Genomic DNA, 26,385 nt, shown 5'->3' on the forward strand with positions numbered 1-26,385 from the left:
TTTTTCTCAAGGTACCAGAACATAAGAAAAACTAAAAAATTGAAAACTGCCTGTGTTGTTGAACGGCTTTTACGGAATCCAAATTGTTGTGGACATATTATCTCAAAGTTTTCGAGAAAGTTATAAATGCGATTGTACATGGCTCTTTCAAATATTTTTGAAAAGTTTGGTAATAAGGATATCGGTCTGTAGTTTGAGATTTCCTGTTTAGGACCCTTCTTATACAAAGGTACAATAATAGATTGTTTTAATTGTTCTGGGAAGGTTCCTGATTCAAAAGATTTGTTAATTAATATTTCCAACGGGTAACTTAACGCTTCTGCACATGCTTTTATAATTTTTATAGGGATTTTGTCAGTGCCGACACTGCTTTTATTTTTCAGTTTTACGATGATTTTAATAATTTCCTCCCTGTTTACAGGCGTTATAAAGAATGATCGCGACTGTTTGTTTTTGACTGTTTTGGCAGATTGTGGATGTAGAGATGTATTTTGTGGTGGTGGCGGTGGTGCAAAGAAAATGTTAAATTCATTTGCAATGTTTTTTGGTTCTGATACCAGGTTATCATATATTTTAAGACAGATTTTTGGTTTACTTTTAGAATTAGAATTATTTGAGTTCTCTTTTATTATGTTCCACGATGTTTTGGTTTTATTTTGCGCGTTTTGAATTCGTTTACTATTGTAATTTCGTTTAGCTACCTGTTTTACTTTACTGAGAATTTTTTTGTATTGTTTGTAATTGTTTATGATTGTGAGGTCATTTGTGTTTTTTTGTTTCATGTACAGATGTCTTTTTTGTTTAATAGATATCTTAATACCAGTCGTTACCCAATTTATTTTGCGTTTTTGGGGATATTTATACTGTTTAAAGGGGAAACAAAGCTTCATACCATTATTTATTTCATTAATGAAGTATTCGTAGCTGTTATTAATGGATTCAAATATATATAGTATAGTAATAATAGATCATCGGTTTGACTCTACCGCTTTGTATAGACGCAGAAAAATTTCTGATACCCTATTCTTATACAAAATCGTGAACAATCTTGTTGATTCATCATATCTGCTAGAAAAGATTGCATTTCATTGCCCTGAACACAACACCAGATCGAATGACTTACATATTTAGTACACCACACTGTAAAGTCAAATATTCGCAAAACTCTTTAATAGGACGTATCTGTAAAACTCACAATGCTTTATGAGATGTTTACATTTTCAAATGTATCTTGAAAACATATAAAATGCAACTTACTAAACTGATAACCTATTTTTTGTGTAATAATTCTATCATCTTAGTACATTTGATTGTTTTTAGTATAATCATGCGAAAACTGTATTACTACTAACTGTCTTTAATTGTTTTGTAACATTTTGTAATTCCTTATAATTTTCATTTTTTTATATTCCTTTGTCATTTATAAATGTATTGTATAGGTCTAAATATTGAATCAACGACTAGAATTAATGAAACATTATTGGTCTATAACATGTAAATAATTGCTGTTTATGTTAAATATATAAATGACTGTTTGTTTCCTAAAAAAAAAAATGTCTTGATATATTTCTTAACTAACCGATGTTTCTCGTCTGTTGTGTCGACATTAGCAGAAAGAAAGGGTTAAGAAATGGTATGATTTTTTTTTGTGGGAAACTGTGTGTATGTTTGCGATTTGATAATAGCAAGGTGTATGGCTGTTTATGGGGAAGGGTGTGGATGTTGGGGGTTTTATTGCAAGAAAGAGTTGTTGTGGATGTTGATGGTTAGAATTTAGAATGCCGAAAAGGGTTTGTATTATGGTTTATTAAAGAAGGTACCCACCTAGACGGAGATAATTTATCAAGAATCTCTTCAAATTATTGGTAATTAGGTTAAAAAAGGGGATTGCGGGTCGTTTCTTGATAAACTTTTAGTAAATTCCTGATATATATATTCCGATATCGGAATACGTGTTTATGCACCTGCATTTGCCTTGATAATATATAATGACGAAATTCGAAAGTATTACGATTTTTATGAACACGTGTTCCGACATCTTGGTAACGTATTCGTATTTTATTAAAAATTTAATATGAAACCTATTAATTCATTAGTTTAAGGGTCTGCAATCCCGTTTTTAACCGAATTACAAATAATTTGAGATTATTAATACATTAGCAATACTCATTTTTGTCCGTGTATCGTATTCTACTTATAACATTACGTCTTACGTCGCTACTTTACATGAAAAAAAACACATCCTTAAAATTGTATAAAAAAGGACAAATTCCTTATTTGATAGATTGAACAAATTGGGTACCTACAGAGTTGTGTACCATAATATAAATTGGATAATAATAGATATTTATCCAAGCTTCCACGGTTTGCCGAGGATTTGGGTCATTTTATATTCTGACTATTGACATGACCCACGTCAAATCCTTCTCATCGTGATTTGTTTTTCTCACACCTTATACATAATAATATAATATAGTCCAGCCCCCGAGAGCTCGATGGCAACCTCTCTTTCTGTTACATATACCGTTTATTAGAAAAGGGGAGAGGATACGACGGAGCAACCATCGGTACACAAGTAGGTACTTAGTTGGATACCAGTCCTTTACAAAGTCGAGGGATACGTTTTAAGTTTTAAGATCAAAGTGTCACAAATTACCCCGGTATACCATACCTAATCACTGATAGCAAGGGACTTACCCATCATTAGATAGGTTCTTATCCTCCTAGGTTGTTGACGCTGGTTGAAACCCTTTGCCGCACTTGACTCTATAATGGCGGCGTATTAGGTACCTTGACTCTTTAATGGCGGAATACACTTTATGTACCTTGACTCTCTAATGGCAGAACTTAAACCTCGGGTACCTACCGGGCTGAGGTTTAGGGCTGGTTGAGCACGCGACAACCGCACGTCAAGTGTTAATTAGCGGATAGCAAGTCTTTTGCCGGTGGCGGTAGGCACTGATTAGCATGTCTAGAAACGGTATAAATCATAACTACGCGTTGCATTCATGTCCATAATGAGGCATTAGTGATGGGAAAAATCGAAACATGTTCCATTATATTACGAGTATATTACCCACCTTCGAAACGGTAGTGTTAATAATGAATCGTATTATTCGAATAAATACAACCAATGAGGGGGAATTGACTTCAATGCAATCGACACTAAATCTATCGACTACAAATTCATTATAGGTCGTTAAATACTGCACACAAAAAATAGAGCGGTGTTTCTAAAAAGGGTAATTTCACATGAAAGTTGTCACACTATTTATTATTCTACGCAATATACGTATAACGTCCTTTTTTTATTGATACAGGTACCAGTAGCATAAAATAACAGATAATCTATTTTCCCAATAACTAGTTAATTTATTTCGTATTATCGTGTATTATAAAATAGGTATACAGGGTGTATCGGCAAGTACCCGACAAACTTTAACCAGCTATTCCTCAGCACATTTGGAGTAAAAAATGTTATTACGTACATTATTCAACGAAACTCGAACAAAATATTGCCAGATGGGTTTTAAAACTTTGACAAAGGATAAAACATTGGTGACATTTGGTGAAAATATGAATAGTAAATTTTTTATTAAAAAAAATGTTACCGGACAGCAAAGTGCCCATAACATTTTTTACTCCAAATGTGCTAAGGAATAAATAGCTGGTTAAAGTTTGTCGTGTACGTGCCGATACACACTGTATACTTAGTATTTTCTGAAATGTGAATTAATTATTCTACTTAAGGCGACATAATAATGCGGGTTTGCTCGAAGCTCACATTTAATTATTTCTGATGAACGTATTACTAAAATCTCAAATGTTTCTAGAGCAATCCCTACGGAAGTGAGTTATTTAAATTTTGAGATTAATATAAACAGTACCTTACGATTAAAATGTTTTATGTAAAACGGTTTAAAGGGGATTCCTCTAGAAACATCTGAGATTTTATTAATACGGACATCAGAAATAATTAAAATAAACCTTACGGGATCAATTTTCAAGGCTTGCTATGACAAATTCGAACGTAGGTACGTCCATTGCGTCGATTATTGTTTTTACACGACGTCATCACTTATTTCGTCAAGATTCCCACTCTATTTTAGAGATTTGATAGGGCAATTTAAACCGCAGGTCTGTCCAATACACCAGGGCCGCGCGCCTCATAGTTTTGTGCACGGCTGCTTCACTTACGTCGTTAAGATTCTGGCTTTATTTTAGGGTATTGTCTCGTCTTAAATCTACTTGTTTTTAGCAAAACAATCCATGACAATATTTGCTTAAATACTGCAGTGCCTCCTCGTTGTTCACGGAAAGGCAAACTTCTGGATTGCGAACTCTAATAAGATCCAGGGTGGCAGGAATGAGGTAAAGGATCTACAACTCCCGAAATGTCCTTTCCAACAAATCCGTCTGACTTCAGCAGTGGCGGTCCGTGACTTTTCAGTGAGCTAGAGAGCTACGATTGAAAAATACGACATTATTGATGTTGTAGCTGAAAAATTCATATTAAAAAAGAAAATTTGAGATGCAACATCAATAATGTCGTACTTTTCAATACTCACTTCAAAACTCACGAAAAGTCTAAAACCTCCCCTGAACTTCAGAATGGAGTATCGAAGAAGATTGGAGAAAGATATTTATTTATTTGATATTATAGAAACAAACAGTACATGAGTTGCAATGATGAAAAAATTTACAGGAATTAGAATTAAATTTATGTTGGGGTACCTATGCTATGTTTCGTTGTAAAGTCTGGGTATTGGTATGTATATATTACTAAATTACCAGGTGACGTGTGTAGTATATAATTGTGTGCGTGTGTGTGGGTGTGTGAGTGTGTGTGTATACGTATGCGCATTGAACAGTTTATATTATTGACTTGATGCCACTTTTGAATTTGGGCAGTGAATTAGAAAAAATGTCAATGTTTGAGTTTAGACAACTATTATTTAGAGTATGAAGAGCTCGGTTAATTGGCGTGCGGAATAGCACTGTATGTCGTGTACGTCTCAAAGGTATGTTAAAATTAATAAGGGACAGAAGTTTGGCACAGTAGATGATGTTGTATAAAATTCTATGAATAAATGTTAATTGTCAGCTTCTGCTCGCCTTTGCTACAATGTTTGAAATGTACATTCAAAGTTATTGTTGAATTTGGAGGTAAAATATTTTATAAATTTGTTTTGGATACGTTCTATATCATCTATGTAAAGTTTATATTGTGGATTTATCACCTACAATATTGTATCCGATAATAACGCATACAAGTCAGCTATAAACGTTAAAAAATATATATTTATATCAACCCCTCAGGCTTAATTGTTCAGTTTTGTGAACAACCCGAAAGTTATTACGCGTAGAGTCAATTTGTTCGCTTTTGAGAACAGCACACGTGGTCTAATAGAAACCGTTGTGTCTCCCTTAGTTAGAAATATGAACTAAACGGTGTTAGAAAGAGAAAATACCACGCTTTGTATTCAAATGCAGAAGTTAACCACAGAAGAATTAAAATGTACACCTCTATGAAACCAAAGGTTCCAACCGCAATTTGTGGAAATTTTTTTTAAATAATTTTTTTTGAAACATCAAAAAAATGAGGTGACAATTATGTTTATAATACATAATACATTTGTCTAATAAAACGTGTTTTTTTTTCGTTATCAGTAATTTTAGTTTAGTGTTAAAACGAAAAAACGTAAGGTTAGCCATTTGTAAAACTTATTTAAGTCTGAATTCAAAGTTAAATGTTTATTTTTAATTATAAGATTTGAAAACATAATTCATCACCTTTCAAATATAGATTGTAGTTTTTGGATAAGCACAGAAATATTCTAATAAAACGTGTTTTTTTTTCGTTATCAGTAATTTTAGTTTAGTGTTAAAACGAAAAAACGTAAGGTTAGCCATTTGTAAAACTTATTTACGTCTGAATTCAAAGTTAAATGTTTATTTTTTAATTATAAGATTTGAAAACATATTTCATCACCTTTCAAATATAGTTTGTAGTTTTTGGATAAGCACAGAAATATTCTATACAAAAATTCTTGATTTTCTGACAGCGTCCTTAAAAAATATAGCGGTCAATATGTCAGAGGCTTGAAGAGCATTGTGTATTTATTCTCTTGTGATACACTCTTTTTTGTATTATTTTTATACATATTTATAAACATGTTCTTACTTGAATGGCAATTTCTTTTTTTCTGAAGTAAACATAGCAAATATTTTGCCATGAAAAAAACCACACTAAATAAGCTTTTTTTAAATGACTTGCCATGTTATTGTGGGATATTTTTTTAACAGTACGAGGAGTCAAATCAATGAATTAAAAAAATACTAATAATGTTTTTATTTTCCAAAGTTAGGTTTATTTTATACTGTATTTGATAGCAGAGCTATTCAGGTTGCGTAGTAAAAAATAGAACATTAGAATATGGAATTTGTGGATGTGGTACTCGAAAAACTAATATAAGGTGTCGATTTAAAAAAAAATCATAAAAATTCCAATACCTTGAAAACTAACGACATTTTACTAGTCAGATTATTATATTCTGGTCCTTTTGGGACACCCTGTATATTACTATTTACCATCATATAGTACGAGGAGTCAAATCACTGAATTAAAAAAATACTAATAATGTTTTTATTTTCCAAAGTTAGGTTTATTTTATACTGTATTTGATAGCAGAGCTATTCAGGTTGCGTAGTAAAAAATAGAACATTAGAATATGGAATTTGTGGATGTGGTACTCGAAAAACTAATATATAGGTGTCGATTTGAAAAAAAATCATAAAAGTTCCAATACCTTGAAAACTAACGACATTTTACTAGTCAGATTATTATATTCTGGTCCTTTTGGGACACCCTGTATATTACATATTTACCATCATAAATGGATCTTTACCATAATTCAATTTACTGTAATGTACGCATACCACTGTGGTAGGGCTCAATGTGACAAATGAAGTCATGAATAACAGAATCATAAAGACTTATTTATATCGATATTTACAAGACAGCTGTAAATCCAATTAGCATCACAATACCCAGACTGGCAGGGGACGTAAAATATGAAAATTTAAGTCGACGCTGGGGCGGGAACCGAACACGCACCCCCCGATTGAAAATCAATGCGTAGACCATTACACTATATTACACCTTTCATAACATAATGTATTAACTAATGCCTAGTAACTGCCCCGAGATATAACACCCCTGATTTTTATTAGATATGTATCTGTTTTATGTTTAAAAGTGATGGATATTTCAAAGCACCATATGAAGATATGGAGGAGGAAGGGTGGGAAGTACCCAATTATTGCACTTTTATAATTTCTTATTATTTATGATCATAACTAACGGTTATGTGTACACTTAGATATGTTATGTTCGGTGACCGGATAAATCATCACAATGATAATTTATCACATCTTTAAAAAGTTAAATAAAGTCATGGAAAGTGATGAAACAAAAACTTTATTTACTGGGTTAAGTAGGTTAGGTAAGGTTAGGTTTGATTTTTTTTTTAATCGTTTCTAATGACTTTATATGACTTTAAAAGTGTGTTGAATTGTCACTGTGTTGAGCTATCATGGAACCGTTATGTTCGGTAACCGGGCAACTCAGAACAGTGGCAATTTAACGCACTCTTGAAAGTGATTTAAAGTAATGAAAAGTGATAAAAATTAGGTTAAATAGGTTACGTTCATAGGACTTTTTTTTGTATTTTCACTTCCTTTTACAAAGTGTTGAATTGCGACTGTCGTGAGTTTCCATGGAACCGTTATGTTATAAAATATAACTATTGTGTTTTGTAAATGGTCTTATTGACCGCTAGTAATAAAAAATAAAAACGGAAAAAGTCAATTCCAGCAAACTTTTCGCTTCTGAATTGTGATCTATCACAAGGGTACTGAAAGTATCTACAACTGTTCTATTGTATTTATTGTGTATATATATATATATTAATATTGTATTATGTTGGTATGAGAAAGAGGGAAATGCTAAACCAGAAACATAATTATTAGACGCAAGATAATTTCAGTATTAAATTCTCGCCACAGCATATTGGTGACATTATTAATAACAACAGAGAGATGTTGACCATAAGCCATGAGTCAGAATTGCCTCACAGGACCAATCCTTCAGAACTAATTACTGCTCTTAAAATTCTATATCCCGATAAATATTGTAGCAGCGACGACAAAGAAAATTCATTACAGCATTCTTCGTCAGATATTTTTTTTAGTTCACGCTATACAAGAATACCGTGGCTTTTGTGGCGCCTCCGATCTGAACAGCAAGTACTCACCAGCCTCCCTCTTTCCCATCTCCTACCCAGGATAACATACCCCCATTCGTCATGCCATAGTCCTATTTCAATAGGGTAGTTAGGACTCTTGAGGGGTACTCGAATAAAAAACGACGCATGTACGTAACAGAAAGATAGAGTTAAAACGAAGTCATTAGCGGCTGGACTTAAGATTTGAATCAAAATGAGACGCATTTAAAAATAAAATAAACACACAACAATTCCAACTCCCTGGAGTCAGTGGGATTTTTGTCCCCGATTGCGAGGCTGAAAGGGGTGAGTATTATAAGTATACGGGGAAGCGGAGGATTGTGAAGTACCTGCCTATTCAGATGTGGTCACCAAACTTGGCTAAAGTCTTTTCAAGCAATACCGATACAAAAATATTGGTCAAACATCAGGTCAAAATTGAGAGTATTGCGAAATTAGGAAAAAACCTATTAATATATAGTAATAATACATAGAGCTATACAATTTGAGGCGCTATTGCGTACTAAAATATCATCAAAACGTTTCCCATATCTGAACGTGGTAAGTGGTGCGCGTAGACCGGATTCAGTAGTTTTTTTCAGTAGGAAAAAAGTGTAAAAAAATATTTTTTTTGATTCGTGTCTCATCTAAATAATAATATAATACATCAATGATTTAATATAACAATAATTATTATGTGACATTTTTTTTTCAGAATATAGGTGGCGATAAGAATTCTGCCGCTTCCACATCCGGCTCGCGATAATGAGCGCCTACCTACAGCGGGAATAAAAAAATGCATAATTGGAGAAAGATTTATTATAATATTCTTGCGGTCTGCGGTCGCCATTTTGTGCCCGGTGCACCGCTAAATTATTTACCGCCAAATTATCAATAACAATATATATACAGGGCAGGATTAACCGTATTACCTACGAGATTGATGCCCGTAACATTAGCACATAAGTAAAAAATAAGTAGTCATATTTTTTTATAAGATTCGCATTCATATTTGCATGAAAACAAAATTTGAAATCAATTAGATGTATTTAAAATTTAAAAACAATTTCGAAATATCTATGGAGCACAGCAATATGTTTTGCATATTGGAAACCTCTATGAAAAAAAACTGTTTGAATATTATTTAAATTATCAATGTTGTGGAACGATAGTGGAACAATAATTTATTCCCCTGATGACGCAACCCAAGTGCAAGTGCTTATTTTGCTGAATGCTTAATCCAGCCCTGGTCAGAATCTATGTACCAACCAGTCGATCAAAGATATAGCAGTAGTCACGTAAAATTATATATAAATTAACATAATTTCGAATACATGTCCATCTTTATGTAAAGTTTGACATACATTACATCTATCCAGTCGGGGGATTTTTTCAATAAAATAGACAGAAAACTGTAGCGAAACCGGGTAGTCACTACTGGTTTTTTTTTATCAAAAGTCTAATTTTTTATGTGAAACCGCATAAGACTCCCAACTGCTCTCGACCGTCTGGAGCCAGTGAGCCTATGGCATTCCCAAATGGGGTACGTTGTGAAGCTGAATGTAGGGAGGGGAGGTAGATGGGGAGGAGGAAGGTGGGGAAGTTCCTGGCTATTCAGATCTGGTCAGCAAACACGGCAAAAACCATTTCTAACAACGTTTCAATTCTGAATGGAGGTCTTACACTAGGGCAATACTGCGAGTATCTCCCACTCTGGAACGTGCCGCAAAAATTAATTCATTATTTTTAAGGCGAAGCTAAATGCTAAATCACTATTTTGATTCATCTTTATAACGATTTGGTTTACATTATGAATACCAAAAAATATGCTTTAGATAAATTGAAGGTTTTTCTATCGTTTCACTTGATTAGAATACAAATAAAAAAATAAATTACTCATTAAAAAATATAAATGTAAGCTACTAAAAATATTTTTTCAATAGAAATGTATGAACTCGTAAAGGAAACAACTGTTAAAAATACAGTACTATAGTTTTTTTTTGGTTTTAGGCATTTCACCCTGAAAAGAGTGCTTTGTAGTATTATAGTTAAGGCGATGCCATACGTAGTAATGCAAAATCATGTGTTTTTGGTTTGAAAATTTGGTCGCCTAGAAATGTTTCAGATGCTTTAATTAAATACTGCGAGTGGAATACATCTTAGCCTTTGAAATTATCGAGTATTTTTTAGATAAGTCTTTTTATAAGCCTAGAAAAAAATTATGTATAAGGCCTATGAAAAGTGCTTTAAAGTTCAAAATCTCCCACTTACGAACCCATTTTCGGTTATGATTTTATTGTATAATGTGGCAAATTAAGTTATTTATAAAATGATCGAAAAAAAAATATTTATGCCTGAACATCTACAAAATAAAATAAAAGGCACTTTTTGGCCATGTTTTTTTCTTGCATAAATCAAAACAGCCGGATGGTGTTAAGCGGAAATTTAAACCTTATCGCCATCTACGTAAGGGTTATTATTGATAGCGGCTCAATTTAAAATACTACACGACGTAGTGCATCGCCTTAAGATTATCTACGACAGTTTCACTTGATTAACTTTTTTGCTTTCTTATAAAATTATTTACAAAATAAATAAAAACCAGTTTTATGCTTGAAATCAAACGTTTCTAGACTCCGTCTGTCAAGCGATTTTAATGCCTATTACCTACAATATAAGGTATACCCAGAATATACACATTTTTGGCTTGAAGCTTCCTCTTAAAGAGTAATTTGTGAAATAACACAAATTAATCAAATAAAATTTACTTGCGCACCCCTAGATTTTAGCCAGCGACCTCCAGCTTGCTAGTCGAGAGCCTCATCCCACGACCAAGTGGAATCTTGGAAGTGTAAAATAACCCACTTCCAGACATTCAAACCATTTTTTTTAAATACTTGAGATATTTATAATTTTCATAAAAACTGGTTGTTGTTACCCGTGAAAAATGACGGCAATGTAACTTGACTTGTTTAGACAAAAACTGAGAAATTTACTTCTACACACATTTCAAATTTAGAATAAAAATAATCGCATGGGTACTTTCTATGGCATTTCCGAAATTGAAAAGATTATTTTTATAATTTGAATAATTAATAACACATCTGTTAGTTCCAATTTTTAAAATGTCACAAGGAAATATTATCATTACAGAATTTCGTTTTAAAACTATTTACATTCTACATAACAATAATGATTGTATCCAGTAAAATGATGTTATAAAAATACATTTACAGATTACGAAACCGCACAAAACAGATGTAGGAATAAATGCACAATTATAAAATGACATTTAAACAGAATGCGGAAAGGCTTCACGAAATGATGAAACATAAATGTTTACGGCAAATGATTCTATATTTATCCGTCAGACGATTAAGTAATCAAAAAAGAAATTAGTGTTGAGCGTTCTCGAGATATAAATTCGAAATAATTAATCGACTATTAATTATAACTATAGTATTTTGAATGCTAAGGTAATCAATTAATATTCAATCATATTAATCAGTTTTAGATTTCTTAAGAAATAATCGTTTGAATCGCTCGACGATTTCGATATTATTGTCGTTTTTGAAGATTTATGATAGAAACTAGGTAAAGTTTTTTTCATAAAAATCATAACGGAATTACTTAACTTAAATTATAGAAAGCATCCTTAAAATATATGAAGAATAAATTATAGTCGAATGACAAAATGGTTTGACGACAAAAAGCATAGGAAATCGAAAAGTATTTTGTAAATTAGGTAAGTACGAATCTGTTAGTTGTACGATACGATAATTAGGTAATACGACGTACTGTCGCTAGGTTGTCCTCCATACTCTTATACTCTCATTAGAAGACTGTAAAAAGCTCCAGGAAGATATAAATGCAATTATTGACTGGAGTATTGACAGCAAACTCGGTTTCAACTTCCAAAAATGCTCAGTTATGTGTTTTACGAGGTCACAAAAGATCGTATATTTTAATTACAAAATGAAAGATACATCACTAAAGCATACGGTGACTTATAAGGACTTAGGAATTGTGTATGACGCTCGCTTAACATTTCACGCTCACATTGAAAAGATCTGTAAATCAGCTACAAGAATGTTAGGTTTTGTCATACACAATTCAAAGGAACTGACAAACCTTGCAGTCATTAGGCTGCTTTACTTTAGCTTAGTGCGTAGCATTCTCGAGAGTGGATCTCAGGTATGGGGGCCAGAGGACACTGTCTATGTACTAATGGTCGAGAAAATTCAAAAGAAATTTTTACGATACCTCTATATGAGAGAGTTTGGTTTTTACCCATGGCTGTTTCCAACAGCATTTATCTCGGGAATGCTGAATATCTGCAGCCTTAGTTCCAGACGGGACGTCGCATTATTGATGATGGCTTACAAGCTTCTGAATGGTTTAGTATCAATTCCAGACATTCTGTCAAAAATAGGACTTTATGTCCCGGATAATTTCACGAGAGGCCGCCAACACAGGCTTTTAATTCTTCCCAGGTCCAGAACTAACTTACCAATGGTGATGCCCCTGGGAAGACTCACTAGGTTAATTAACTCCCTTCCAGCTAACTTGGATATTTTCCATATGTCCTACAACGACTTTAAGCGCGAAATATTGTATTTGTTTTAACTGTATACTTATGTATAATTTTTTTTCCATATTTTGTTTACCGCTTTTGCATATGTTTTAACTGTATACTTATGTATAAAATTTTCTTCAATAATTTGTTTACCGCTTTTGCAATGTATTGGTTTTTGTACTGTTTTTGCAAATAAATAAAATAAATAAATAAATGTGTTTCTGCGTTCGCTGTCTCACTTTATTTTATTCGAAAAGCACATTGTGTATTTATTGAAATAATAAGTGATTTTCGAGTACATGCGAATGGAAAGAAACTCAATCAGAATTGATTTCAAATAGATGTATATAAAAATAAACTCCAAACCGTCTCGGTGGCCATTGGCAACGACTGTTGTAAGTGTATATAAACGTAACGATAAATCCAATACGAGGCATACCCATCCAGACACCATAGCCGTCGCCCCCGTGGACCCCACCCATTTCTCCGACCTAGGCTACACCCCCGACGTACTCGACATAGCTCTATTCTACAAATCATCCTGGAATTACTGTATTGAATCCATCACCGACCTCAGCTCTGACCACAACCCCGTGTTGTTAACCCTCCAACGCTTCGCCCCCACGCCACCACCTACAATGAAAACCAAAACTGATTGGATATACTTTACGCACAGAGTCGGCGAAAAAACCCAAATAAATTCATCCATCCAAAACACCGCGGACCTGGACCTCGCGGTTGACGAACTCACCGAAACCATCTCCTCAGCAATATCCGAAGCCTCAAAATCTCACCTCATGAAAAGCCCCCCCCCCCCCCCCCCCACTCCAAGATTCTCTCCCCTCTCCAATAAAATCACTCATACAAACAAAAAACTCCCTTCGTCGCCAATGGCACAAATATCAAAACCCCAGAATCAAAACGGTCATCAACCGCCTTCAAGCCCAAATTAAAAAAGCACTAACGGAGCACTCCAATTCAACCTGGAACGACAAGCTACAAAGCATCAACCTACAAGATGGCTCCTTATGGAAACTTGCAAAAGCCCTTCAAACCACCTCCACACCAAACCACCCCATCCAAACCTCATCCGGGCTCGTCTTCGATGACCCGGACAAAGCTGAGGCGTTCGCAGACAACCTAGAAAAACAATTTAGCCCCAGCCTCAAACACGCCGACCCCATACACATTACTAACGTCAACCGCAAAGTAAACTCAATCTTCAACAACCTCCCCTCCACCAACATTCATTTCACCACACCCGCAGAAGTTCGCCGAACTATAAAAAGTCGGAAGAACAAAAAAGCTCCAGGTCCCGACGGCATCACAAATTTCGCACTAAAAGCCCTCCCCCGCAAAACAATTCTGGCCATAGTAAACCTCTTCAACACCGCCCTTCGACTGCGCCACTTCCCCAAAAGCTGGAAGCACGCCCACGTCATCGTTTTAGCCAAACCCGGCAAAGACCGGCTCCAGTGCGAAAACCACCGTCCAATCAGCCTCCTCTCCAACATTGGAAAAATCTTCGAACAAATCCTCCTCACCAGGCTCCTCATGCATATACACGAAGTCTCTACACTTCCCGACGAGCAACACGACTTCAGAGCTGAACATTCTACCCTTCATCAACTCCTAAGAGTCACCGAACTCATTCTCGGCGGCTTCAACTCCCAGCGGTCAACTGGTACCATATTCCTGGACATAGCCAAAGCTTTCGATAAAGTATGGCTCAACGGCCTACTTTTCAAACTCCACGACACAGGGATCGATCCCCAGCTACTCGGGACCCTAAAATCTTTCCTACATCGCCGCACCTTCCAAGTGAAGTACGGCAGTGCCCTCTCCACCACTCGCTTCATGACAGCAGGCGTCCCCCAAGGATCCCTGCTGTCCCCCACCCTCTTCAATATCTACACACACGATATTCCCCTTCCAGAAAATTCAACCCCCCACTCCAAAAAAGCCATTTATGCCGACGACACGGCCCTTCTGGCGCAATACAGTTCTCCCAGGATGATAACTTACCGACTCCAACAAGACATCAACAAACTCCAAGACTGGTATGACAAGTGGCGCATCGATGTGAACCCCTCCAAAAGTGTAGCGGTTTTCTTCTCCCATAGAAAGAACCGTTGCACCCCTTGGAGGGCTGTAACTCTTCACGGCGAAGTCATACCATGGCACAACACCGCCAAATATCTTGGAGTGACCCTTGACATTTCAGAAACGCTTAACAAGGCCAGGAAAACCTCTAGTGCCCTCTACCCCCTCCTTCATGCAAACTCAAAAACCTCTCTTTACAATAAACTCACCATCTACCGCGCTAAAATCTGACCTATCATTACCTACGCCTCCCCCATCTGGGCCACGGGGAACACCAAACGTCTGGAACAATTCCAAAATGCAACGCTCAGACGATACACCAAAAGTCCATGGTTTGTCAGAAACTCGATAATAAATTCAGGCACGAAAATCCCCCCACTTAGGAAACACATAGTCGATCTGGCCAAAACTTTCTTCAGCAACCTAGTATCAAACCCCAACCCCAGCATCTCTAGCCTGGGTAAACCCAACCCAAGCGACACCCTCTCCAAATACCCATACCCCATCTCCATTCTACTCCCCCCCTAATGTGCGGGCTTAAAACAATATATTATTAAAAATAAATAAATAAATCATACATACCAAAATACAAAACAACTAGTATTGTACAAAAAAAAATAGTACCCCCGCCTTAAAACTTAAAATAATAAAAAAACAATCTCACATCACTCAGTCGCCTAAAGGCAGCCGAGAAAAAAAGCTCCTAACAAGAGAGACTTTGCACCTCGGAAAAAAAAATCCATTAGATATCAATACGAGGCAATTACTCGTATTATGAAATTGAGCAAATTCTAAACCTTTCTCCTTTAGAAGAGCGTCGGAAAAAATCTGATCTCATTTGTTCATTTAATATTATTGTAGAAAGCAATCACTTTGTGGTTTGACTTATTTAGCAAAATAAAATACTTTTTGTTTTAAAACCACGAGTTTTTAATAATTTTTAGAACCGACCGGTTTCGCTTTACTCAAGCATCTTCGGGGTACAAATTATTACAGTTTCTTTAAAATTATCAACAATTTTACTGACGCACCTACATTACTAGAAGTCATCTCATAATTAATATACCTTCTCGTAGACTAGAAATGAACCGCTCTTCCTCAATAAACACTCGACTAATTATGCTTATAATTCACCACTGTCCAGAATATGTAGAATAGTCAACTCACGTCAAGACCTTGATTTTTTTGGTATAAGTCAGAATGTTTTGTCGCTCACTATGCAATTGAGGATATTTTGTATCACTTTAGTTTTAGCAAGTTCTTGACTTGACTTGACACTTCTATTTTCTTCTGTTTTCCCTGTTTGTCTCTGCTTTTATATACCATCCTTTAATCTTGTATTGTAAATTGTCAAATTGCGCGAACTTTTACAACACTACATACAAATTACACATTTAAAAATATGCAGGTGGGGCCCACTTCCCTTTTTCATTAAAAAGTTGACAAAACAATGTTAGAATTTTTAATGGACGGTCTTTAGATATAAATAGCCCTTTATTTTCTAGTACGATAGTTCAACCACGTCAACGGTGATGGTCCTGACCACTCGATCAATTGGTGTATATATATATATATAGTATATGTACCTTATTATTTAATTAACACCATTCCTCAATATAATAATAAGGAAACATAGAAAACTGTTTGTGCGATTTAAGCCCAATGAAACCATCTACATTTCACCGTCTATCTCATATTTTTAGGTTATATAAATATGGCAGATTATGGCAAGCGAATCAAGCGATCTTGGCGAAACTTGGCACAATTTGCCAAAAATCGTTCGAGTGGATAATGTTATGGTAATGATCTACGAAAAACTGATGTAGATAACCAAACATCTTTTGAATACTGTCATGATCATGATAACATTCGCCAGATTGTAAGAATCTTACAACCCAACCTTCACCCTCTCCAATACCTTCAGCCTTATAATTTTCATAGTGCTAAGGATGACATAGTTCCACTGGCCCATTTAAACTGAAATTCTTCTGTGGTTCATATAAACAAAATTTAAAAGTTGATTTTTATTTTCATACTTACCTCTTTCGTGTTCCCTACTTTCTTATGTTTTCGGTGCTAAAGAACAGCTAACCCCGCAAACTGTAGTAGGTCTCAAGCATAAATAAACCACCTACATCTCAAGTATATAAAAAAATATATTGTGTTGCTATGTGCAAGATCTTAGGTAGGTAATTTTTGGTCAAAGCGAATTTACCGCTTTAGGGTGGACGTAAGAAACAATCGGCCCCGTCGAACCAAAATTACTATTCAAATTTCGAATCTTAACACCTGCACAGCTGGCGGCGACAGGTGCAAGCAAAAGTGCAGCAACGGAGACGCAGCAGCTGTTAACTTTAAAGTACCTACCTACCGGCCGGCCAAAGAAGTCGGCAAGTACCTACCGAAATACGAAAATAATATTTACTATAATAATGACGGTCAAATGTTTCCATTTTTAATTTGGCCGACGTAAAAAAACGGTTTTGTATCCAATTAAAAATAATAAAGGTCACATCTGCCCTTATGACTTATGATGTACACTGCAAACGTGTACGAAAAGATGACTCAATTAAAAAGAGGGAGTAATAAACAACTTCAAAAGTCAAACAATAGCCTTCAGATTATCTTTAAAAAATCTTAAGAAAGTAGGTACCTACCTAACCAAAAAAATATTTGAAAAATATAGAGAACAATGCATAAGTTATAATAACACTATTTCCCAATGACTAAATAAAATAATACCCTGTTTCTTGTCATGTAGGAAAAAATAAATTTTAATCTTCCATTTATCAAAAAAGTGTACCTACCTTAACAACAAAATTATAATAATAACAGCAGCAGCAGATTTTTTTTTAAAATTAGGTACCTACCTACCGCAATCCATTTTTTTGTTCGGGTTGTGGGACGTTGAAAAGAGCAACTTGACTCGAAGAAGCTTGTAGGAAAATTCTTTTGTTGTGTTTTTTTGCGTATGGTTTATTATTTGTAGTACCTACGAATGTTTGTGAAAGAACTTTGCCCACCTGTAATTCCCGTTAAAATCATTGTGGAAAAAAGTAATGAAGAGACAATTTTTTTCTTTTGGGTTATGTTTATACCATTTATGTATTTGTATTACAAAAAATGGAAAAAGGCTAATTAATGCGAACGCTGCAAAAAATATTAATTAAATTAAATCAAATTGGTCGACTCTCAAAACTAATAGGAAATTATTAAAATTATTGTGAGTTTACATTTATACCAAGAAATTAACTTACGACAGCTGTGAAAGCCATTTAGGCAGAAGGCACGTCAAATTTATGGACCTGCACCACAACACCCAGATCTGGAATCGCTATTATTAGAACATTATGGTTTTTATACCAAATATTTTTGAGGTTCACTGGGAAACGAACCAGAGACGCCACAAATCACGATACAGGTACAATGTTTAGACCGGTCAGTAGCTGAGTTGGCATCGCGTCTGGGTTTCACCCAGGCGTAGTGTGTTCAATTCCTCGGCTGGCTAAGTCCTCCATCACGACACAAGCAACATATTCCGCTTACTGTGATGGTAGTAGGAGATTTAGAAAAAATGCAAATTATTGCTATTGTACGATCATTGATAGATAATAATGATAAAAACACGCAAGTCGAACACTTGAATCTGTCAGAAAATATTTTTTGTTATTTATTCCGCACAGTGATCATTATGATCATTAAACATAAAAGGGGTACATTGAAAAAATAAATCGCAAATAACAGCTTTATTCCCAGAAAGCATCGAGGGTCGGGAGGGATGGGCGGGCATTATAATCCTGGAAAACCCTACCAAATCCAGATATTGCTTTAACAATCAATAAGTGTACATTATTTGGTAATAAAATATTCGAGCCTGGAGCTCATACAACGGGAGGGTTTAATGGCTTTAGCTTGTCCTATTGCAAATGGCAAAGTTTGTTTTCGCATCCCCAAATTTCACCAAAATGGGACAGACGGGTGGGTGTGTGCGAAATATATAGCGCATGCTTTTTCGAGAACAAAATGGAATAGACTAACTTAAACATGCTTATTTCTTTGATTCAGCTCAGTTTAAATCCAAAGGGAATGATAGAAACAAATAAAATTATTGTTTAAAAATCCTCATTCAAAATTCGCAAAGCAAAAAACTTACCCCTCTTCCCGGTGCTGAGGGTGACCATTCTTAGGCCGTATAAATAAAACAACAGTTAATTTCACACTATAATCCCATTCTGTGCACCAAATAACTTGAAACTTAACTTCACACAATTGTACACACACAAAAACATTACAGAACTGACAGATGTTTGGTGGACGCTCACCAAAAGCACCCACGAACCGCCGCTGCGGTACTAATAAATCGACTGATCTCGGTGCCACTGGCCTGTGCTGCCAGCAACAAAATAAATGAGAAATATTCTTTTCGGCTACGGGTTCCGCAAAATTCACCCAATGGGCATGCGCGTAAATGAATATGTTGCCAGCAATAAATAGTATCCGTTCAGACGGATCAACTTTGTTCCGTGTTAACTCTTTCAACTGTCATAAATAAAATAATATTTATTATTAAAATTGTCGGCTAAATTTGAAAAACATTTCAATTAATGACATTTTTTAATAAAAAATAGTAACAGAATCTTAAAAACAATGAAAAAAATCGAATTGTAGTAATTTAAAAAAATCTTTATTGTCAAAACGGTTAAGCAAACGTACATAATATTTAACAATACTTTCGTAAATAAAATTTAGTTTGATATTTGGGAAAAGTAATGTTTTAAAATGTATAGCAGCAGAAAGCCGTAATATTAATTTTATAATTCATGAAATTCGTCAATAAACTTTGTAATGAATTTTCAAACTCTTGAAAACTTTCAAACCGTAGTAAAGTACTACGTCTTTTATTTAAAAAATCGACGTGATTTTTCTATTCCACCGTGTCACATAATTAAATTAAATTATTAAAATCCATACTCAAAAAGAGATTTAATAAAACTCACAAACCTAAATAAAAGTAATCGTTTTCAGGTAACTCTGGTGATGGATAATAATCTGTATCTTCTTTAGGAATAAATGTTTGTTTTTCAGCCTTACTAAATCTAATAGTTTCTTTTAAATAAGCTATATGTTTTTTATCTAGACGTTTACAAACTTCTAATAACTCAACAATTTTCTCTAAAAGTTTATTTTTTTCCTTTAAAGATGAAATTTCTTGCTTTAATAAAACCTTTCGCGGTGAATCGTCTTCAGCATCAATCCTAACGGTCTGGGGACCACACGTTGTATTGATTTGAGCTGCGTCATTAAATTTTTTATTCAGATCTTCGCTCTTAGTTGACGATAGTTTTTTTTCATTTGGAACCACCTGAGGAATATAAGTAGCATTGATTTGGGCTGCGTCATTAAAATATATATTCAAATCTTCGCTCTTGGTTGATGATAGTCTTTTTTCATATTGAACCGTCTGGGGAATGTAAGTAGTTTTGATTTGCGCTGCGTCATTAAAAAATATATTCAGATCTTCGCTCTTAGTTGATGATAGTCTTTTTTTACGTGGAACCGCCTGAGGAACATAATTAGTATTAATTTGCGTTGCGTCGTTAAAACATATTTTCAGATCTTCGCCCTCAGTCGATGATAGCCCTTTTTCATACGGAACCATATGAGGAACATAAGTAGCACTGACATGCGCTGCGTCGTTAAAAAATATCTTCAGACCTACGTTCTTAGTCGATGGTAGTGTTTTTTCATTAGGAACCGTCTGAGGAACACAAGTAGTTTTGATCTGCGCTGCGTCGTTGAAACATATTTTCAGACTTTCGCTCTTATTCCACGGTAGTCTTTTTTTGTATGGAACCACCTGAGGAACATAAGTAGTATTAACTTGCGCTGCATCATTGAAAAATATTTTTAGATCTTCGCTCTTAGGCGATGAAAGTCTTTTTTCACGTAAAACCGCCCGAGGAACAGAAGTATTGGTTTTCGCTGAGCGGCTAAACAATGTTTTCAGATTCTCGTTCTTAGATGATGTTTTAAATGTTTTTTCATACGAAACCGCCTGAAAATCTGGAATATCAACTTGCGCTGCATCCTCGTGAATTGTTTTTGGATCGTCGCTCTTATTTGATAATAATGTGTTTTCAATTGGAAACAACTGGATGTCTGGAGAATCGACTAGCGTTGCATCTTCATCGCTTCTAGTTGTTACTGATAATGTTTTTTCAATTGGAAACAACTTGATGTCTAGAGAATCGGCTTGCGTTGCATCGTCATCGCTCCTAGTTGTTACTGATAATGTTTTTTCAATTGGAAAAAACTTGATGTCTGGAGAGTCAGCTTGCGTTGCATCGTCATCGCTCCTAGTTGTTATTGATAATGTTTTTTCAATTGGAAACAACTTGATGTCTGGAAAATCGGCTTGCGTTGCATCGTCATCGTTCCTAGTTGTTACTGATAATGTTTTTTCAATTGGAAACAACTTGATGTCTGGAAAATCGGCTTGCGTGGCATCGTCATCGCTCCTAGTTGTTACTGATAATGTTTTTTCAATTGGAAACAATTTGATGTCTGGAAAATCGACTTGCGTTGCATCGTCATCACTCCTAGTTGTTACTGTATTGTAAATATTTGGCGATGATAGTGTTTTTTCAAACGGCACCTCCCGAAGAACACAATGATCGGCTTGCGCTGCATTGGCATCTCTCAACGGTGTAGTGGTAACATCTTTATTAGGTGATGGTTTATCAGATGAAACCACTCGAGGATCGGGAAGGTCGGTTTGCGCTGCTAGGTTTTGCAAAGGGTTCAATTCACGAAGCTAAATAATTTTAAAAAAACACACATTATTCGAATGCTACAATCATTTGTGGGTTTGTTATCTTGTACGTTAGCTTAAAAATACTTGTTATATTTTGACTTCTTTAGTTCTGACTTCAAAACTAAAGAAGTCAGAACAAAAGAACATCTTAGAGCTCTAAATGGAAATAGCGAATCTGAATATATAATCTTTTGAATAACGATTACACTTTTGATAAAAACTCAGGTCTTAAAATACTGCACATAGGATATAAAGCTACGCAAATAAATAATTTATAAATTTTAGAAATTAGAAAACTTACTAATATAAACGCAGACTTAATTAATAAGCAAAAAAATTATAAACCCTCTTTTAAATATTTTCCCACTAAACTGGTCTATCCCGTCTAACAATATTGTAATTCCTTATTCTGAAAAACTCTGCCCACCCTTACCCCTGCCACTCCTTCCACTGTTCAATTGTAATCTATATAAAATTTTTGACTTTGGTATATACTTACTCCTGATGATGTGAACTTTGTTCATGAAACATGTAGAGGTTAAATACATTAAAGTGTTGTAAAAAAAGTAATTTGTGTTTTATTATAGTAAATAATGTCATCATAAAGTGAAATTTTCTTCGAAAAATTAAAAATACTTGCATTTAAGCGAATATTTATCTTTATAAAGTATTGTATCCAGAAAACTAAAATTTAATCTTACAATCCCTTGTAAAATTATGTTATTCAGAGATGCAGTATTTTTAACATGTTAAATTTGCGTTCTCACTAACTATGAACTGTATAATAAGGTAAGGAAACGCATTATTAAAATTTAATAGTTGTATTGAATAATACAAATGTGCATTTTATATCGTATTTGGTGAATGAAAAAAACAAACTTACAATACATGTGGGCTGCGCCAAAGGCCAAATAAAGCTTCCTGGCTTTCCTGGAATGTTAAAATTATAACCACTGTCTACCTGGAAAAAACATATAAAATACAAGTATTACTTCGATAACGTACATGTCATTATTGTGTATAATTAATTATAACAAATATTTCAAGTGTTTTGTCTTGAAAATAAAATGTAGGTTTTAAAAGAATAGGTATTTAACAAGTGTTTTCTTACATATGCCGCAGCCCGACACCAAGGAGCTGGCATTCGCACTCTGAATGTCTGGTAGCTAATGTGATTTCCAGTTACCTGGTGAATAAAATAATATAATATATATAGTTGATGTTTTGCGATGCATAGCATTACTCCATTTAAAATTATGTATTTATTAAAGAAAAGCGAACTTACAGAATACAAGAGTCGATAAGAAGGAGGGTCCGTGAGAGATGCTGGCATCTGTTCAAACTGAGTATCACATTGTTAGTATGATTGAAAAGAAATAATAGTTAGTGATTAGCTTTAGAAAAAAGTACTTTTTTCAATTTCTTGACATAAACAAATTAATAATTTGGCTGGAATATAAATTTTTCCTCGAATGTAAAATAATTATAATTTGAAACTGATTAAGAATTTCCATTTGCTCGGCATAACGCCTACCCGTCTAACAGGCCAGATCTAGCGAACCTCGCATACATCTTCAATTTGTGTTATGATGTATGAATTAAGGTCTAAGTTGTAATATGTAAAAAGTTGTAGTAAAAATCCTGTTTGACGGGATATATATGAAATAAATCATTTAAAAAAAATCATGTTATGTTACAATCATGTGAGTGTGCTAATGGAAATGAATCTTTCAAACTTACATGATTCGGTGATGGATTTATGGGCTCTTGATTCACTGATGAAGGTTTCTGAGGAGCAGGTTTTACGCTGACCTAATTAGAAAATATATTTTTATTCTGTTGAACAATAAATTGATATCACAGAAAATTCACACGAAATACCAGCATTTTGACTGCAGTGTTCATATTTCGATACATAATGCATTATTTGCAATCTATTTTGCTGGGACTCAATCATGCACAGAAAGGTTATTTGAACTAAAATTTATTGAAAATAATGCAATAACTCAGTAAATACCACTCATATTTTTTTAACTTAGTGACGACCAGATTTCACTCTAACCGTAGCTTCTTCAGGGCAGTATAATACTCTGCTAAAATCTGAAATCTACAACTAATATGTTTTATAAATACATTACACTTTGACAGCGGGTTGTAAAAAATGGACTGAGCTCCAGTGTGGGTGGTAGGAGTAGGAATAAGTGGAGGATTTACGACAAATGTTACTCATAGTTTTTAGTAGAGTATTATACTGCCATGGAAAAGCTACGGTTGTAGCGAAATCTGATCGCATTTCAGTATGAAAAATAAAAATGGTGTTAACTAAATTATTGTTTTATTTATAACTATAATGTTATATCACAAAGTATTGGCTTCATATGAAAAAAGGTCATTGTTATTATATTCATGTCTTACGATTATGAGCGCTACTCACGTGATTCACGCATTGTGAAGCAGGTACCTCAGTAACTTTTGACTTCAATTTCTTTCGCTTTGTCTTTACTACGTTAACCTAAAAAATAATACTTGAGGTCATCTTTGTCCACATGATAATGGTTACGAAATGTATATTGTATGTAAAAATAAATGAACTAACCAGTAGTAAACTAAGCATTATTAAGGGGGGCTACAAAATTAATTTGAAAATAATTAAAAAAGAAAATGCAAGAACATTAAATTTTGGTTGTGCAGTTCTAATTTTGATAAAACAATCTAAGTCGCTGGGACTCTAAAAAGTAGAGAAGTGCTATTATAATTTAAAGTTTTTTTGTAATCATTAATTTGTAAATTAATTTAATTAAAATTTTGTAAATTAATTTGTAAATTAATGATTATGAATGAAATATACTTACGGTATTCGTGCATTGGTCACCGGGTGGCTTCGTTTGTGAGTGCAGTATCTTCCGCTCTGCCATTAATGAGTTCACCTAAAAAAAATTGAACAATTAGGCTCCATTTGGTTTATACAATAACATCACTTTATGACGGCATGTGTGTTTTTATAACCACATTTAAATCAATTACGAAACGAGAAATTCTCAAAATTGATTGCCCCAGACTTCTAGTACATATTGAGAAATATTGTACTGTAAAAAAATTTACGTTTAAAAAAATTTATCTCTTTTGTATTGTTATCTAAATTAAATAAATTGCCTTGACATTACCGCAGTTTGATAATGCAGTCGGAAGGTCAAATAGTTATCACGCATAATATTGACTTTAAAAAGCACATACTATTAAAAATAGTTATTTACTTATTTGAATTATTTTTCGGAAATTAACTGTATTTTTACTACAAATGAAGGATCAATTTGAGCCCTACAAAATAACCCCTCAAAATATTAAAAAGTGATATTTCAATCCTTCAGTTTCGGTGGCGGAGTTATAATTTTGATAACAAAAACTATATTTTTTTAACTCATCCACAGAAGGGTTGTTATTTTAATCGTGTTTTATGGTTATGAATCAGCAATACTAACGTGATTCGCATACTGAGCTGCAGGTGCCCTAGGTATGCACTTCAAAATTTTCCGCTCTGCCATCAATCCGTTTACCTAAAAAAAACGATCTTCAGCTGTATCTTTTCACGGTAAAAATTAAAATAAAAAAGAAAATCAAATACCAAATAAATCATAAAAAAATATTAACTTACAAAATCTGCTTTCCGGCTCAATGCTTGTAAAGCATTTTCCAATTCGCGAATTTGCGTTTCATCCTGTGAGAAAAAGGGGTTTACTCGGCACAACAAATGTATATATAATAAATATATATATATTGTATATTTATGAATTATTTTAATACATATTTTAATAAAGAGTATTAAATAAATCGATTAATATTCTAAATTATATTTACTCGCAAATCAAAATCCAATTTTCGAAAAACACAGGGTACTGCTGAGGGTATGAGTTTGCGGTTTCTTGAAGCATCATTGATGAATTGCGTGTCCAGGAAATGCTTCGAACATACGACGGATTTTTTAACTGGTGTCCAGTTATATAATGCCAAAGCCTCAATCCATTGTTTCCGACGTGTTTCATCTTTTGGAAAACTAAGTAAATAAATAAATAAAGTTTTTTCAATAATTTTTTTCAAATTAATAACAAAATATAATATTTGTCAAAAATGTTGTACAAACATGTGGTATGATACTCCGTGTTCGGCATTTCCCGTCTTGTTCCTGCAACCTGTCACTACACACGCTAGCACCATTTTTTTTAAATATTAAAACGAGCAACGAGCACTAAACCAAGTTTTTCACAGACTTAATTTATTATTTATTTATCACTTTCAAATGTTTGGTACTGTAATCTTCTACACTTCTGAAATATATTAATTTCCGTAAACACGAAATTAAAAAAAAAAATTATCGTCACCGTACCAATTTTGAGGAAAAGAATTAAAATGATAAGCAAGAAAATGTTAAGGATAAAAAATATTAATATTTTAAAAATAACACAATATTTGGCGCTGCTGATGGGTTAAAATTTCCAACCAATTTGTACATATTTGAGCCGCATGAAACAAGTTTTAGCGTGAAGTTCGTACGAATTGCGATTTGCGATTCACTTATTCACTGATGTTTTCATTTGTGATTTTGTGACTAA

At 34.1% G+C, this 26,385-nt stretch overlaps 1 protein-coding gene across 1 annotated transcript in view; it reads right to left on the reverse strand.

The window, feature by feature from the left end:
* Window positions 1–19,313, reverse strand: part of Myo81F (unconventional myosin 81F) — a 234,505-nt gene extending 215,192 nt beyond the window's left edge. The window contains exon 1 of the mRNA XM_089640966.1: window positions 19,118–19,313. Within this exon, the coding sequence (XP_089497092.1) occupies window positions 19,118–19,145 (28 nt within the window). The 5' untranslated portion in view covers window positions 19,146–19,313. The remainder of the gene's footprint in view (window positions 1–19,117) is intronic.
* Window positions 19,314–26,385: the final 7,072 nt, after the last annotated feature.

Source organism: Hesperophylax consimilis, chromosome 16, assembly GCF_061612785.1.
Source record: "Hesperophylax consimilis isolate HC1 chromosome 16, BYU_Hcon_1.0, whole genome shotgun sequence".
NCBI lineage: Eukaryota > Metazoa > Arthropoda > Insecta > Trichoptera > Limnephilidae > Hesperophylax > Hesperophylax consimilis.